At 34.9% G+C, this 16,593-nt stretch overlaps 1 protein-coding gene across 1 annotated transcript in view; it reads left to right on the top strand.

Annotated features, from left to right (window-relative positions):
- The window catches only part of kirrel3a (kirre like nephrin family adhesion molecule 3a), a 177,062-nt gene extending 162,765 nt beyond the window's left edge, over nucleotides 1-14,297 (top strand). Inside the window, exons 12-16 of the mRNA XM_073829707.1 lie at nucleotides 2,368-2,475; nucleotides 5,034-5,117; nucleotides 5,295-5,404; nucleotides 7,135-7,221; nucleotides 12,980-14,297. Coding sequence (XP_073685808.1) covers nucleotides 2,368-2,475; nucleotides 5,034-5,117; nucleotides 5,295-5,404; nucleotides 7,135-7,221; nucleotides 12,980-13,444 — 854 coding nt within the window. The 3' untranslated portion in view covers nucleotides 13,445-14,297. The remainder of the gene's footprint in view (nucleotides 1-2,367; nucleotides 2,476-5,033; nucleotides 5,118-5,294; nucleotides 5,405-7,134; nucleotides 7,222-12,979) is intronic.
- The last annotated feature ends 2,296 nt before the right edge of the window (nucleotides 14,298-16,593 follow it).

The following is a 16,593-nucleotide window of genomic DNA, read 5'->3' as shown; positions in this document are numbered from 1 at the left end:
TAAAGGTCACACAAGTGATATTCAAACTGGTGTTGCATGATATACTGGTATTAAAAAGGAACTAGTACCATTAATATACGAAAGCATTTTGATAAGAGCCATATTAACACTGTTTATTTAGGATCCTATGATTAAAACGAAGCGGAAAACGTGGATGGAATTGCGGGATCCAGTCACAGAAACGGAACTTATGGAATATTACAGATTTTAATATGAATCCTGCACATTCTGCGCGTCTCTGTACACCGTAAAAAAACAAAACAATTTAAGTTAATTTAAAATAATTTGTTACCTGGCTGCTTTAAAATTTTCCAAAGTTTAGTCAACTCCAAAAAAAGTTTAGTCAACTTGAAATCTTAAGTTGTACTAAGTGACAACTTTATATTTTAATTGATTCAACTTAAAATTTTAAGGTAGCTGGGTAACTTACCCAGCTTTTAAGTTTAACGAAACAATTTTTGTTAAGTCAATTCAAATATCTATTTAACTCATTATTTGAGTTGACTGAACTTAACATTTTAAGGCAGCAGGGTAACAAATTATTTTAAGTTGACTCAACAAATTGTGTTTTTTATATTTGTTTTTTACAATGTATGAACGAATGGACGCACAGTTGCGACAGTCGCTGTGTTTTCATCCTCAGCATTTTACCACTACTTTTGAGAAAAAAAAACATTCTCAAATTATATACAAACAGAAACTTAAAGGCTCCAACCCGTCAAAATAAAAGTTTGGTTTAACTTGACAGAAATATTACTTTATGTAATGATAGTGTAATCACTATCACTACTAATAAAATATTATTAAAACAATATTTAAGAAATATTTACCAGAAAAAAATATTTACCAGAATTTATTTACAAGAAAATTGTAAATACACAAGACAGTATTTCTGAAAAAAGAAAATAAATAAATAATACATAATTATTTATAAAATCGAATTAATCTTTATAAATTAAGTCATGCTTTTGATTATTACAATTTAATGAAACCAATAAAATGGAATGCAGAAAATTAATAGAAAACAGATTCACAGAAAATAAAACTAAATTTAAGAAAAATAATATGTATTTTATAGGGCCTTAAAATGTAATTTTTGTTAAATTTGTAAGAAATTGCCGTTAAATACTGTACATTTCATGATTTCAATTAAGTAGACATGTTTTTTTGATTAATATTTTTTAATGTAACCATTAATATAGAGTCTAGAATAATTCAAAAAGGGACAAACAGAATCCAGAAAAATTCAAATGAATTTGGAAAAATAAAAGGGCCCTATTTATTTAATGTGTGTCTTTGTTTTATTGTATTTGTCATTTAGTTTGTTACTTGCATCTATGTACTTATTAATAACAAGGATAAAATAACAAAAACTGACTATATCATCTATCTATAAGATTTAGGTTTATCCTTTTAGCTCACTGTGGTCCTCCTGTGTAGTGGCACTGGCATGTGATTTTTATTATTTTATTATTTTCTAAAGGTGTATGAAATGCTTTTTTTAAATAGATAAAATAACTATAACCTCCATTTGGATCATCTATTATTCATTTACTTTACTTGTCGTTCTATGTTTTTGTTGTAGTATCGGTTCCGTAGTAGTATCGAGATATTATTTTAGTCAGGTATCGTATCGGAGGAGAAACGCTAATTCAAACGCATATTAGACACTTTTAACATTAAATAAAGCACATAATCAGTACCTGAGATTATCATTGCATCTTTTGTTTGAAATAGAAACTGTTTCTAAAATAGATTCCACTGTAGCTCGCTGTCGCAGCAGGTTAGGACAAAAAATTCTGATTAATTTAGAAAAGATACCTTTTATTGCTTGCCGTGTCGAGTCTGGTTAGGACAAGCTGTTCAGTGGCTCAAGTGTGTGTGAGTGTGTTTTACTCACGTCTCGCAGTGATTAAGTACCTCGACTTGATTTTTCCGAGCATTAGGGCAAAGACTGGATCACAGTCTGTTTATTCAGGTAAATGTCACCTACTTAAATCTGTGGATTTCATTAATGGAATTCCGACATATTCAGAACTTCCATTTGTAATCTAATTTAAACAGCCCTTAATCCGTTTTACTCGCCTTTAGGAATTCTTTGAAATATTTAAATGAAATTATCTGGTATTTTTTATTCAAATCCTGGCCCATTTTCCTCTAGTAAAGCGGAATCCCAAGGTGCAGAGCTGAGTTATTCAAAGAGGTCAGCTCATCCCCATAGGATTTAATCGAAGACTCTTGGAACACGACTTCATTATGTCTCCTCAAGTGACAAACAGGCTCCTGATCGGGACTGTGCACGTTGCATGGCTTCTACGTTGTGTCGCCGGTTGTCTGATGATCCCAGCGGTTCTGTGTTCTCCTCAGGGTCTTTGCGCTTGGCCGTCATCATCGGGGTTGCAGTGGGAGCTTTCCTGGCTCTCATCGTCCTCATTGGGACCCTGGGGGCTTTCTGCTGCGCTCGACTGCAGAGGAGTAAGTGAGCTCGTTGTTTCTACAGAGACAGAAACACAGAGGCGACTCGCACCGCACGTCCACTGAGACAGCCACCGTTTTTAGACTTAACTTGTGACGCTGTGTTGCAATGTAGCACGACTTTATCCACACATGCACAAGAGTGTTGGAGGATAGCTAATTAAAAGGAGCGCCGCTTAACTACTTTTTTTTCTGTAGCATGACGGCAACTCAGATGGTTGTCAAATTAGTGTTGTTTTCCAATAATAAGTTGCTTTTTTTCTAAAATTAGCGGTGTAGCTTGACAAGACACTTCATTACTTTTTTTTGTATTATATTGTAAAAAGCCCTACGGCTGAGCAAACTCAACAGGAAAGTCTAAAATAAATATAATTAAATATTTTAAAAAAGACTTTTCCATTTATCACTATTTTTATTCAGTTATGTAAGTAATGTAGTCTTTATGAAAGCCCATTTCTGCCACTGACTTTTTTTCTCAGGATTGCATGATGTAAACTCAAAATTGTGGAATTTATACTTGCAATTCAGGGGAAAAAAGTCTGAATTGCAACATATAGACTCACTTCTTTTCTGAATTATACGTTTACATCTTGCAATTCTGACTTTGCTAGTTGTTGTTGTTGTTGTTATTATTATTATTATTATTATTATTATTATATAAACTCACAATTCTAAAAAAAAAAATATCAGTCTGTTTTTCCTCCGGAATTGGACTTTATAACTTACAATTGCGAGTTTATATCTTACAATTCTAAGAAAAGTCAGAATTGCTTTTTATCTCGCACTTCTGACTTTTTTTCTTAGAATTGCATGATACAAATGTGCAATTCTGACTTTTTTCTCAGAATTGCATGATATAAACTCAAAATTGCATGATTTAAACTTGTAATTCGGCGAAAAGGTCTGAATTTTGAGATATAAACGTGCAATTCTCAGAAATAAACTCATAATTCTGATTTTTAAAGTATTATGAGTTTATTATGAGTCTTTTTTCCCCTTGGAATTGGACTTTAAAACTTACAATTTGAGTTTATATCTCACAATTCTAAGAAAAGTCAGAATTGTTAGAAAAAAAGCGCGAGATATAAACTTGCAATTGTGAGAAAAAGGTCAAAATTACGAGTTTGTGTCGCAGTTCTGACTCTACAGAAAAGTATAAAATAAATTTGATTAAATAATAAATAATACATTTTTATTCAGTTATGTAAGTAATGTAGTCTTTATGGAAGACTATTTCAGCCACAGAATAAAAAATGTAAATCTCAGAATTGCATGATATAAACTCAAACTTGCAAGATTTAAACTTGCAATTCGGAGAAGTCTGAATTGTGAGATGCAATTCTGAGAAATAATTTTTGTTCTCTGAATTACGAGTTTATATCTTGCAATTCTGACCTTATAACACAAAATTGCGAGTTATTATTCAAGAATTGTGAGATATTAACTCACAATTCTGAGAAAATATCATATATATATATATATATAATATCCCCTCAGAGTTGGACTTTATAACTTACAATTGCGAGTTTATATCTCACCATTCTAAGAAAAGATAAATAAACTCACATTTCTGATTTTTGTTTATATCTCGCAATTCGGACTTTATAACAAAAAATTGTGAGTTAAGTAAGAATTGTGAGATATAAACTCGCAGTTCTGAGAAAAAAGTGAAAATTACTGAATTAATTTTATGTCTCGCAGTTCTGACTTTATAGCTTGCAATTGCGAGTTCATATCTCACAGTTCTGATAAAAAGGTCAGTGAGATGTAAACTCGCAATTGCAAGAACAAAAATTTCAATTGTGAGATAAAAAGTTGCCTTTTTCCCCTTTTTTATTTTATTTATTTAGTGGCAGAAACAGGCTTTTAGTTTTAATAGTTGTTTAATAGTTATTCATCACCATAACTGAGACCCTTATCGTAATTTTGCTAAGATTTTTTTATTGTTTCGAAAGTCTTTTATGCTCACCAATATTGCCCACAAATACAGTAAAAACAGTAATATTGTGAATTACAAATTAAAATCTAGTTTTGATCAATGCGATGCATGAATAAAAGTGTTTACAGTTTATTACAGACCCCGAACTTTTAAACAGCAGTGTATATACTGTATATATAAAGATGTTTTCTTTTAAGCAAATCAGAAAACTCACTCTGCTTGTGACTTATATTATTGTTTGAAGTTCATACATTTCTAAAACCGCATTCAATCAATGTAGTTGGCTACTTTAACCTGTAATGCAGCTACGTGTGTTTAAAAGGGACACTTGACAGTAGTTAAACTAGTTCAAGACACCCGTAGCTTGTAGTTCGGCAAGCCACATTTTCCAAGTAGCTTCCCCAACACAGACTGATAAGAGCACGCCTTCACCTCACTCACGTCTTAGTCTATCTGAGGTCTTTATTGTCTTATCTTGGCTTTCGCAAATTGCCTCCATTAGCGGTGAGCTTCTGCTCCTTACCAGCAGCAGCCTGACTTTATCTGGCCAGGACTGTAAAGACCTAATTTTTTAACAAGTGATATTTCTTTCTTCGCATGTTGTGACCGTGCACCACAGAGGACATGCACCTGGTGATGTCATCACTCCCAGTTTCCCTTTCCTCTCGGCAGCGAGAGCTCTCCGGCACGTTAAAAAGCGAAAGTAAGCCCTTCTATCACCTCTTAGCAGCCAGGTTCTGGGAAAAATATAGACATGCATGATGTTCACGAGTGATTGCTGCATGCTAAGGGATATTCAGAATCATGTCAAAGCTCAGCGGAAGCTGTAGGATGTAGTGTGGTTCGCATCACCGTGGCTAATCAGAACGATTTCCGCCAGATCTCAAAGGGGTTGTATCTGCTAAAAACGACATCCGAGTGGAGATTGTCCATAAGGACCATAACGCAGCCAGAGAACCGGAAGACCACAGCAACATGAAGCAAATGATGGTGAGTTGGCACTCCGAGACCCCCCTCTTCTCTCTGACTTCCTTTACATCTGGTTCAAGCATCCGTCTCGGATAATCTGATGTTAACAGCTCTGTCTGCAAGTGTAAATTGGCTCCTATGGAGTATCAAAGTCAAGCTAGATGAGTTTGAGTATATGTGCATGTGTTTCGGATTTGCAAGGTCAAAGCTTTTCATCCTGTAGATGCAAGATATGATAGTGTATCTTGCTATTGTTAGCTTCGTTTTTTTGTTTCTGTAATGTTGGTTGTGAGTAGATGTTCTTTAGATGCCCTCACATTATCAGTGGGCTGTGCATTGCCAATAAAAACAAGATTTAATTCTATTTTGAAAAGTAATATGTTTTTTACTGTACACTCTGGCATATAAATTATAGCAGTGCATGACACACTACATCACAAACAAGATGAACGATTATCAGTGCATGAATTAAACATGACGTCAATTTCGACACCATGTTCCCACACATCTTATTTTATGCTGTGCCTGCATATTGACTAGGTATCAAAGAGGAAAGATCATGTTTACCCATGCATACAGGCGCATCTCAATAAATTAGAATGTCATGGAAAAGTCATTTATTTCAGTAATTCAACTCAAATTGTGAAACTCACGTATTAAATAAATTCAATGCACACAGACTGAAGTAGTTAAAGTCTTTGGTTCTTTAAATTGTGATGATTTGGCTCACATTTGACAAAAACCCACCAATCTCAACAAATTAGAATATGGTGACATGCCAATCAGCTAATCAACTCAAAACACCTGCCAAGGTTTCCTGAGCCTTCAAAATGGTCTCTCAGTTTGGTTCACTAGGCTACACAATCATTGGGAAGACTGCTGATCTGACAGTTGTCCAGAAGACAATCGTTGACACCCTTCACAAGGAGGGTAAGCCACAAACATTCATTGCCAAAGAAGCTGGCTGTTCACAGAGTGCTGTATCCAAGCATGTTAACAGAAAGTTGAGTGGAAGGAAAAAGTGTGGAAGAAAAAGATGCACAACCAACCGAGAGAACCGCAGACTTGTCGATTCAAGAATTTGGGTGAACTTCACAAGGCCAACAATTCACTAAAAAAAAAAAATTTTATTGGTCTTAAAGTATTCTAATTTGTTGAGATTGGTGGGTTTTTGTCAAATGTGAGGCAAATCATTACAAATTAAAAGAATCAAAGACTTAAACTACTTCAGTCTGTGTGCATTGAATTTATTTAATAAGTTTCACAATTTGAGTTGAATTACTGAACTTTTCCATGACATTTTAATTTATTGAGATGCATCTGTACTTTTGCATGAAGAATCATTGCTCGTTTGCATAAAGATACACTTTGCTGGACACACCGACATCGCTGTCACATTATTGCTGTAAAGTAATATGCAGTCACATTTTAAAGTGCGCATTGTATGAGCTGTTATACATTGGACCACTTTTTGCCCGAAATTTCGCTAATGTGACACTGTAAGTGCGAACATGGCTTTTCTTCGAGTCTTGCTTCGCCTCTTACCCTACAGCACTCAAATCATAGTGCAGCACTGCAGCATCCTTGAACTTTGACCGGGTTCGGATCAGACCTGAGCTTTGAGGGAATTTCTGCTCTTGCTGGATGCTGAAATTCTCGCGTACATGCTTACAGGCTGAAATCAATACCAGTCACTGGTGCTTCGGCACTCATCTACTGCATCATCTCACTTTCTCTCTTTCTGCTTTTAGATGGAGCGATCCGAGTTTCAGCAAGAGTCGGTGTTGAAGCAGTTGGAGGTCCTGCAGGAGGAGGAGAGGGAGCTGCAACACATTAAGGTGATGAACAGAGGGATGGAGAGATGGGGGGAGAACTCTGCAGGACTCACATCTGTCACCATTAAAGAACCCCAGAGAGTCATTTCTCCATCATACTCATAAAAAACAGATTTAATAGAACAGCCGCGTAATCTCGCGGAATCTAATAAAGCAGAGTTGTGGGAACTCTCGCTCTCTGACTTTTTCAGAATTCCTCGCCATGTTCTTTTTCTTTGCAGAGTCCATTATAGAAATGTTCGCAAATGGACGTGTTGTCATTCTGACTGACTGCACGTCACATCTCCAGAGCCCAAGTTTTCATTATATCCTGTGGTAATTGAGAAATACTGAGGCATTTGGTGGAATGTGCATGCTAATTCATTTAATGAATGCTGTTTGGCTAGACTTCAGTCTGGAACTTTTGTCTGGAACTTTTCGGGCCTTTCAAATCATTTCAAAAGCTCAATATTTCAAGGGCTTGTTAGGATCTTCGGAAATTGCACATTTAAGATGAAGCGTCCATCATTATTCATATTTCTGAGCCTAACTAACCAGAAATGGAAATTTCACTTTGTGACTGCCTACAGAGTTGCATTTACAGAGAAATAAATGCATCAAATATAAAACATCAACTTTCCTTTAGGTAAGTATGGCTTACAATAAAAAGAATAATATAATATAATAAATTTCTAATGGATTGTCTTGCAACAGGGTTTGTAAAACTAATATTTAAATGAGATTCATGAACATGTCTATTGCTTTTCATCAATAATGAATGTAAGTATGTATCTAATTTGATGAACATTAATGGTGAATTGTAGGCTTGCTGAACATAAAGGTTCTTGGAGGGATGCAAAACTTTTGTGTTCTCTGGGAGTTCTTCAGGCAAATGCAGAACTTTTCCAAAGAGAATGCAGAGTTTCTCATGGGAACGCAAAGCTTTAGCAAAGAGAATGCAAAGTTTCTCAGGGGAACACAAAACTTTCGTGAAGTAAGCACAAATTTTTGTAGGAGAACTGCAAAACATTTGCAAAGATGATGCAATATTTTCATAAGAAAGCAAAACTTTTGCAAAACAAACGCAAAGTTAGTTAAGGGAATGCAAACTTTTGGGAAGAGATGCAAAATATCTCCAAAATATCTGCAAAGTTTCTAAAGAGAAGACAACCTTTGCAAAGAAAACAACGCTTTTTGGAGGAATGCAAAACTTTTGTTTTTCAGGGAAATGCACAACTTTTTCAAAGAGAATGCAATGTTTCTCATGGGAACACAAAGATTTAGCAAAGATGATGCAACATTTGTTAGGATAACGCTAAACTTTTGCAAAATGAACATAAAGTTACTTTTGCGAAGAGGATCCAAAATTTCTCAAGGGAATGCAAAATATCTGCAAATCGAATGCAAAGTTTCTAAAGGGAACAACTTTTGCAAAGAGAACGTTTCTTGGAGGAATGCTAAACTTTGGGGAAGAAATATAAAAAAAATATACAAAAAAATATAATTTTTTTATCATTTATAATACAAAGTTTCTCATGGGAACACAAAACATTTGTGAAGAGAGCACAATTTTTTGTGAGAGAAATGCAAAACATTTGCAAAAGGTAATGCAGAAATTTTCAGGAGAATGTAAAACTTTTGCAAAACGAACGTAAAGTTAATTAAGGGAATGCAAAACTTTTGTGAAGAGAATGCAGAATTTCTCAGGGGAATGCAAAATATCTGCAAAGCGAACACAAAGCTTTTTAAAGTGAACACATCTTTTCCAAAGAAAATAAAGTTTCTTGGAGGAATGCAAACTTTTGTGTTCTCAGGGAGTTTTTTAGGGAAATCCACAACTTTTCTAAAGAGAATGCAAAGTTTCTCATGGGAACACAAAACTTTTGTGAAGAGAGCACACATTTTGTAGGAGAAACATTAAATTCAGGAGAATGCAAAACGAACACAAAGTTATATAAGGGAACGCAAAACTTTTGTGAAGAGAATGCAAAATTTCTCAGGAGAACGCAAAATATCTGCAAAGTGAATGCAAAGTTTCTAAAGGTAACACAAAACTTTTGCAAAGAAAAGGTTTCTTGGTGGAGTGAACTAAATACTTTCTCTGGCCAGGACTGGAAAGACCTAATTTTTTAACAAATGTAGAATATCAGAGACTTGGAAACAGACTCAGTCCAGTTGGTTTGAGTTTTGCGCTGGCAGCAGTCAGATTTTCTTCAGAAACCGTAAAAATCGAGTTTTGTTTTCTTGCAACAACCACACCTGCCTTAACAATCTCTCTGGCGAAACCATCGTCGTCTCCCAGTCTTTAAATATTCTATTCCATCCAGTATGATTGAGCCGTTGGCCCTCATTCGTGATTCAGAGATGTGCGGCCTTGACTCAGACAGCGGTAAAAGTGCATACCATACTATTTTTTTTTCTTCCAGGAACCCCTGAGTTATTTCACCTCAGCGTTCCCACAAGGCCGCTAGGATTAAAAAGAGAGAGCGAGAGATATATGTTATCTATATAGAAATTGTCCAAAAATAAAATGTGAGTGAATTTTATGGAGATTATTTGGCATATTTAATGCCGACATGAATCGTCAAGGCCCATTTAATTAGCTGATAACAGGATTTGACTGTTTATGCTGGAGATGACTGTTTCACACCACTAAACCATGTAATCTTCTTAGCGTGGGACAGTTATCAGTCTGTTCCCTAATTTCCATGTCACACTGCCTATAATTAGTGTGAGCTGAACTTGACCTTGGCTTTTTACAGCTTACAAATACATGAGAGGAAAATTACAGTTTCCTTTCACTCTTTCTCTCATTTAGCTTTTAATTTAAGCTGAAAGTATATACTGTAAAAGTGCTGTAATATGTTTATAATTGTTTGCTAAAATAAATAATTGTGCTAACAGACTTTCGATAAACAGATTAATTTGATGACAAGCTTCATGAAAACATCCAGCGGAATGCCCACAAACAGTGAGATAAACAAGAAGAGAAAGAGATCCATTTGATGTGTTAATGATTCATTGACTACTTTGAAGTGAGAATTCATTAAATGGTTTATGTAGCATGGCATTTGAGTGCAAAAAAACCTGAAGCCTTATTTCATCCACAAAATTAAAAAAGGTAGTTGTGAATTCTTATCTCACAATTTAAATGTTATAACCTACTCAAGGTAATAGCAATTAAAAGTCGCTATTACCTTTTAGATTTTTATTGTGTGGCAGAAACGAACTTTTTTCTTGTGGATTCTGAGTTTATATCTCAAAATTCAGATTTTAGAATTGTACATATGAAAAAGTCAGATATAAACTTGGATAAAAAGATCTTTTTTTATTTATATTATTTCCTGGTAGAAAAAAAGCTTTTTTCTCTCACAATTCTGAAAAAAAAATTGCGAGTTATAAACTCAGAATTGCATAAATAGTATAAAAATTCTCAATCACCCTTTTTTGTGATCGAAAACAAGCTTTTTTCTTGCAAACGTAAGTTTGTATCTCACAGTTTATTTCAGAATTGCAAGTTTATAGCTCACAGTTCATACTTTGTCTCTGAATCGCAAATGTTTATATCTATGGAAGTGCATTTCCGCCACTGAACAAAAAATCTAAAATGTTACTGTGACTTTTTGCATGATACAAACGTGCATTTCTGACTGTTTTTCTTAGAATTGTGAGATATAATCTAGCAATTCTGAGAAATGGCGTCAGAATTGTAAGATATAAACTCGCAATTCTGACTTTTTTCTCAGAATTTCGTGATATAAACTAGTAATTGTGAATTATAAAATCAGAATTACAACATATAAACTCAAAATTGTGAAAAATAAAGTCAGAATTGCAAGATAAAATCTGACAATTCTGACTTTTTTTGCAAATGTGAGTGTGTATCTTATAATTCAGACTTTTTTCCTTACAATTCTGACTTTTTTCTCAGAATTGTGTGATATAAACTCGCAGCTGCTAATTATAAAGTCAAATTTTAAGGAGAAAAAAACTTCTCAGAATTCTGAGGATATATCAAGTCGCAATTGCATGTTGTAAAGTCAGAAATGTGAGATATAAACTCACAATTCTGAGAAAAAAAAAGTAAAAATTGTGAGTTTATATCTTGCAATTTTGACTTTATTTCTCAGATTTGCAAGTTTATATCTTAATTCTGACTTAACTCACAGCTGCATGTTATGTAGTAAGAAACTCACAATTCTGAGAAATAAAGTTGCAAATTGAGAAATAAAGTAAAAATTGTGAGTTTATATCTTGCAATTCTGAGATTATTTCAATTCTGACTTAACTTGCAATTGCGTATTATAAAGTCAGAATTGTGAGATTTAAACTTGCAATTCTGACTTTATATGTCACAATTGTAAGTTTATATATAACTTTATTTCTCAGAATTGCAAGTTTATATCTCAATTCTGACTTTTTTGCGAGAAAAAAAGTTAAAATTGTGAGTTTATGTCTTGCAATTTTGACTTTATAACTCGCAATTGTGAGCTTATATTTTTCAATTATGACTTCATTTCTCAGAATTGCGAGTTTATATCTCAATTCTGACTTAACTTGCAATTGCGTGTTATAAAGTGTTATCTTGCAATTCTTGCAATTCTGACTTTATAACTCGCAATTGCGAGTTTATAACTTAATTCTGACTTTACTTGCAATTGCGTTTTATAAAGTCAGAATTGTGAGATATAAACTCACAATTCTGAGGTAAAAACTTAAAATTTTGAGTTTATAACTTGCAATTCTGACTTTATATCTCACAATTGTAAGTTTGTATCTTGCAATCCTTTAATTTAATTATTTAATTCTGACTTAACTCGCAATTGCGTGTTATAAAGTCAGAATTGCGAGATTTAAACTTGCAATTCTGACTTTATAACTCACAATTGCGAATTTATATCTCAATTCTTACTTAACTCACAATTGCAGGTTATAAAGTCAGAATTGCGAGATTTAAACTTGCAATTCTGAGGAAAAAGTCAAAATTGTGAATTTATAACTTGTAATTCTGACTTTGTCGCAATTGTGAGTTTAATTCTGACTTCATTTTTTTTATTGTGAGTTTATATCTTGCAATTCTGACTTTATTTCTCAAAATTGTGAGTTTATATCTCAACTCTGACTTAACTCGCAATTGCGTTATGAAGTCAGAATTGCGAGATTTAAACTCGCAATTCTGAGAAAAATAGTTTATATCTTGCAATTCTGACTTTATAACTCACAATTGTGAGTTTATATATCACAATTCTGACTTCATTTCTTAGAATTGCAAGTTTATATCTTACAATTCTGATTTTATAACTCAATTGCGAGTTAAGTCAGAGTTGAGATATAAACTCAATTCTGACTTGAAATTGCGTGTTATAAAGTCAGAATTGCAAGATTTTAACAATTCAAAATTGTGAGTTTATAACTTGCGATTCTGACTTTATTTCTCAGAATTGCGAGTTTATATCTCAATTCTAATTTGACTCACAGAATTGTGAGTTCATGTCTTGCGATTCTGACTTGATGACTCGCAATTGTAAGTTTATATCTTACAATTCTGACTTTATAGGTTTATCTCAAATATATGCGGAAACAGACTTCTATAATATCACATTTTCTTAGAATTATGCAGGGGAAAAAACATTTTGTGAGATAAAATTACCTGGTGGAAATAAGCTTCCGTAAGCATATACTATATGTGCTGGCAAAATGCCATGTATATATGTAAATTAAGCCTTTGTCACTTTTTTTATCAATAATTCAATGATTGATTAAATGTATTTATGTCTCATAGGATCCGACCAATGGATACTACAGCGTGAACACCTTCAAAGAACAGCCGACCCCAACCATATCCCTGACAGCCAATCAGAACGCCGAGGTCCGAAACCCCGCCACAGCGACCCTCGGAAAACACCGCGTCCCCACAGGCATGTCTTACACCAACATTTACAACACACTTGGCGCCGGTCCCAACCGCCTATACGACTACAGCCAGCGTTTCGTACTGGGAATGGGCAGCAGCTCCATCGAGTTATGCGAACGTGAGTTTCAGAGGGGATCGCTCAGCGATTCCAGCTCGTTCCAGGACACACAGTGCGACAGCAGCGTCAGCAGCTACAGCAAGCAGGACGGATACGTCCAGTTCGACAAAGCTAGCAAAGCCTCTGTGTCGTCTTCGTCCCACTACTCACAATCGTCGTCTCAGAACTCGGACCTGACTCGACCACTGCAGAAACGAATGCAAACGCACGTTTAACTAGTGTTTTAAACGTCATGCGTGCTTTTGGATGAACACTAAAGGTGAGTCACCTGTGCTTCATGCATCATTCGTGAACAAATCCAAGCGTCACAAACTCTGAAAGACAGTACCGACATCTCAAGCTCATTTTTCTGTATATTTTGAAAAGTAACGTGTTTTTTAGATCTCATGTTCTTTGTGGAAGACTGAAAATGGAGGAAACCAAACCATCGTTTCACAACATGACAATCAGGAGTCCATCCACACAGTCGCCATTGACTATCACGGTGAGCTCATCTAATCTGTTCCATGCAGGAACTTGGAACTGTGGGAGAACCTCGAGGGTTGTGTTCGTTTTTTTTAAACGAGGAGCCAAACTTGGGCCATTTTGCAGTTCTTCAACTGTGGGCCCAAAGCACAAGGGTGTCTATTCAATGCCAACCGCAGTGTTTCTCTGCTGATAAAGAGATCTAAACGAGGATGAATTATCCTCCGGAGGTCGTCGCTCAAAATTATCATTCAGTGCTTTTCTAAAGACTCTGTAAGATAGATCTCACTTGTGTGCACTAAACTGTTTTTTAATTACATCTCTCTCCTTATGTGGTCTCTCGTCTTTACGATGTCATGCTTTGTGTTTTTTTTTTTTTTCTTAACGCAATGCGAATGTGTAAAAAACACAAACGGCCAAACTGCATGTGTGGAGAGTTCTTCAGGAGCTTTGCTAACGTGGACAACATAGTGTTTACATGCCAGAGACCAGAATGTAAATCCCAATACTTTATTTTCTCAACACGTATTAAATGTGAGCTGATCGTTTCAACACTTCATGGTTAATAAATGCGTTTACGTACGTACATGTCCTGTGAATTCAGACGCTGTGTTGTTAGATGCTTCTTTTATACCTCCAACAATGTGTTGTTGTTGTTGTTCTATACGTCATTGCGCATAAACTCCACATTCTGGTGGGAGTGTGATTGAATTTTCTTTTGGTTCCGTTTATTTTAAGGCTGCCATATGTTTAAGCTCACTGTTTTAAGTAAGCTTCTCTTTCCCGCAGCCCCCCGAATGTCTGGCGTAAACGTTTACATCGCTTAATTGATGCAGGAAGTGTCTCCCGTCGACGGATGAGCCTGCAGAACGTTCAGAGTGAAACTTTAACTCGAGCTGTGCATCAGAGCAATTACACTGATCAAATAATCATGATTACAAAATAAGTGTTGAATAAAACAGTGTGTGGGAAAGATGTTCTGTGGTCATTAAAGCTGACACGGTGTCTCTTTTTTTTTTTTTTTTTTGGTCCATCAACCTTTTTTATGAAAGAAGGGACTTCCTGTCAAGTCAGATTATGTCAACAGCAGGTCACCGCAAATGTACCAACTAAAATATGCATGCTGTAAAATGAACAAGTTTGAACTAATGCTTCTTAAAAATGCTGCTGCAACTAGTTATAACAACTTCACATTTTTTCAAATCCAACTTAAAGTTCTCCCAAAAATGAAAATTCTGTCATTAATTACTCACCTTCAAGTAGTTTCAAACCTGTAAGACCTTCGTTCATCTTCAGAATACAAATTAAGATATTTTTGATGAAATCCTAAAACTGCAAGAGACTTTTTGTGAGCAAAGAAAACAAAAATAACTTTATTTAACAATCTCAATTTCTTCTCTTATGTGCTTTTTTATTCACTTTAATGCATTTTGTATGGTATGTAAAGAAATAACAGTACAGTAGCAAAAAGAGCTTGCTTTATTCTAAAGATGACTGATAGGATCTACAATGATTGCAGTTTTTACAAGAGGACTTAAGTAGCAATTTATAATGTTCAATTTGTCAAAATTATTTTATGCATTATATATGATGAATAACAACGTTGAAGCATTTATTAATATTGGTTAATGTTCATTTCTAAATACATTTTGATGTATTATGCATGAACATAAATTACTAATGAACATGTTTCTCGCTACCTTTCCAGGAGCTGCGCTCACTGCTGAATCTTCAGGGTCACGACAAAAGATATTCAATAAAAATTCAATAAAAACACTGAGGAATAATAACGAAACAGCTATCATTTCTACTAAAAGTCTACTAAGGCAGCTATGTGTTTAAACAAACAAGAAACGTAGCGTTTGACACCTGTGTAGTTCAAATCACGAACAAATGACTCTTATGTGGCAGTTTTTTTGTTTGGTTTTTTTTTTATCGAAAAAATGCAGCACCATGACTCGTACGAGCTGGTTATTTTTAGTGAATCAAGGCTAGTCTGATTCCCGAACAACTGACTTTTATGAGTCGGTTCTTTTTAGTGAATCAACAACATAAAGCACAACCTGGAAAGTCTAATTCCCAAAAAAATGACTCTCATGAGCCAGACCTTTTTTGGTGAGTTAAAAACATACAGTATGGCAAGGGTGTCCCAATTCCTGAAAGAATGACTATTATGAGTTCTTTTTAGTGAATCAAAACACATTGCTCAGCCCGGGTAGTTTGATTTCTAAATTAATGACTCACGTCAGGTGCTTCTTTTGAATAATTAAAACCATATAGCTTGACTAGGGTTGTCCGATTCCCAAGTGAATTAATCTAATGAGTCGATTCTTTCAAGGATATTCAGTTTCGTTCCTGGAGGGCCATGACAAGCAGATTTTAGTTATAAATCTAATCAAAAACCCTGGCAGAAATAATGAAGTAATCCTGAAGACTTTGATTAGTTGGTTCTGCAGTGTTTAATTAGGATTGGAATGAGATTTTATGAGTTGGTTCTTTTTAGTGAATCAACAACATAAAGCACAACCAGGAAAGTCTGATCCCCAAGCAAATGCCTCTCATGCACTGGTTTGTTTTGGTGAGCCAAAAACTTATCGTAAGGCCAGGGTAGTCCAGATCCTTAATGATTGACTCAGATGAGCTGGTTCGTTTTAGAGAATCAAAAACATACAGTATGGCACCATGACTCTTATGAGCTGGTTGTTTTTAGTGAATCAAAAGCATGCCGCTCAGCCAGAGTAGCCTAATCTGATTCCTGAACGATCAAATTTCACGTGTTGGTTCTCTTTTTAGTGAATAAACAGCGTAACGCGCAACAAGGAAAGTCATTAGAAAGTTATTTTTAGTGAGTCGAATTCCAGAAACAATTGACTTTTATGAGTCGGTTCTTTTTAGTGAA

The sequence above is a fragment of the Garra rufa genome, chromosome 23 (assembly GCF_049309525.1).
Source record: "Garra rufa chromosome 23, GarRuf1.0, whole genome shotgun sequence".
NCBI lineage: Eukaryota > Metazoa > Chordata > Actinopteri > Cypriniformes > Cyprinidae > Garra > Garra rufa.
The sequence above is the reverse complement of the archived record's forward strand: the minus strand, read 5'-3'. Positions and strand labels throughout refer to the sequence as shown.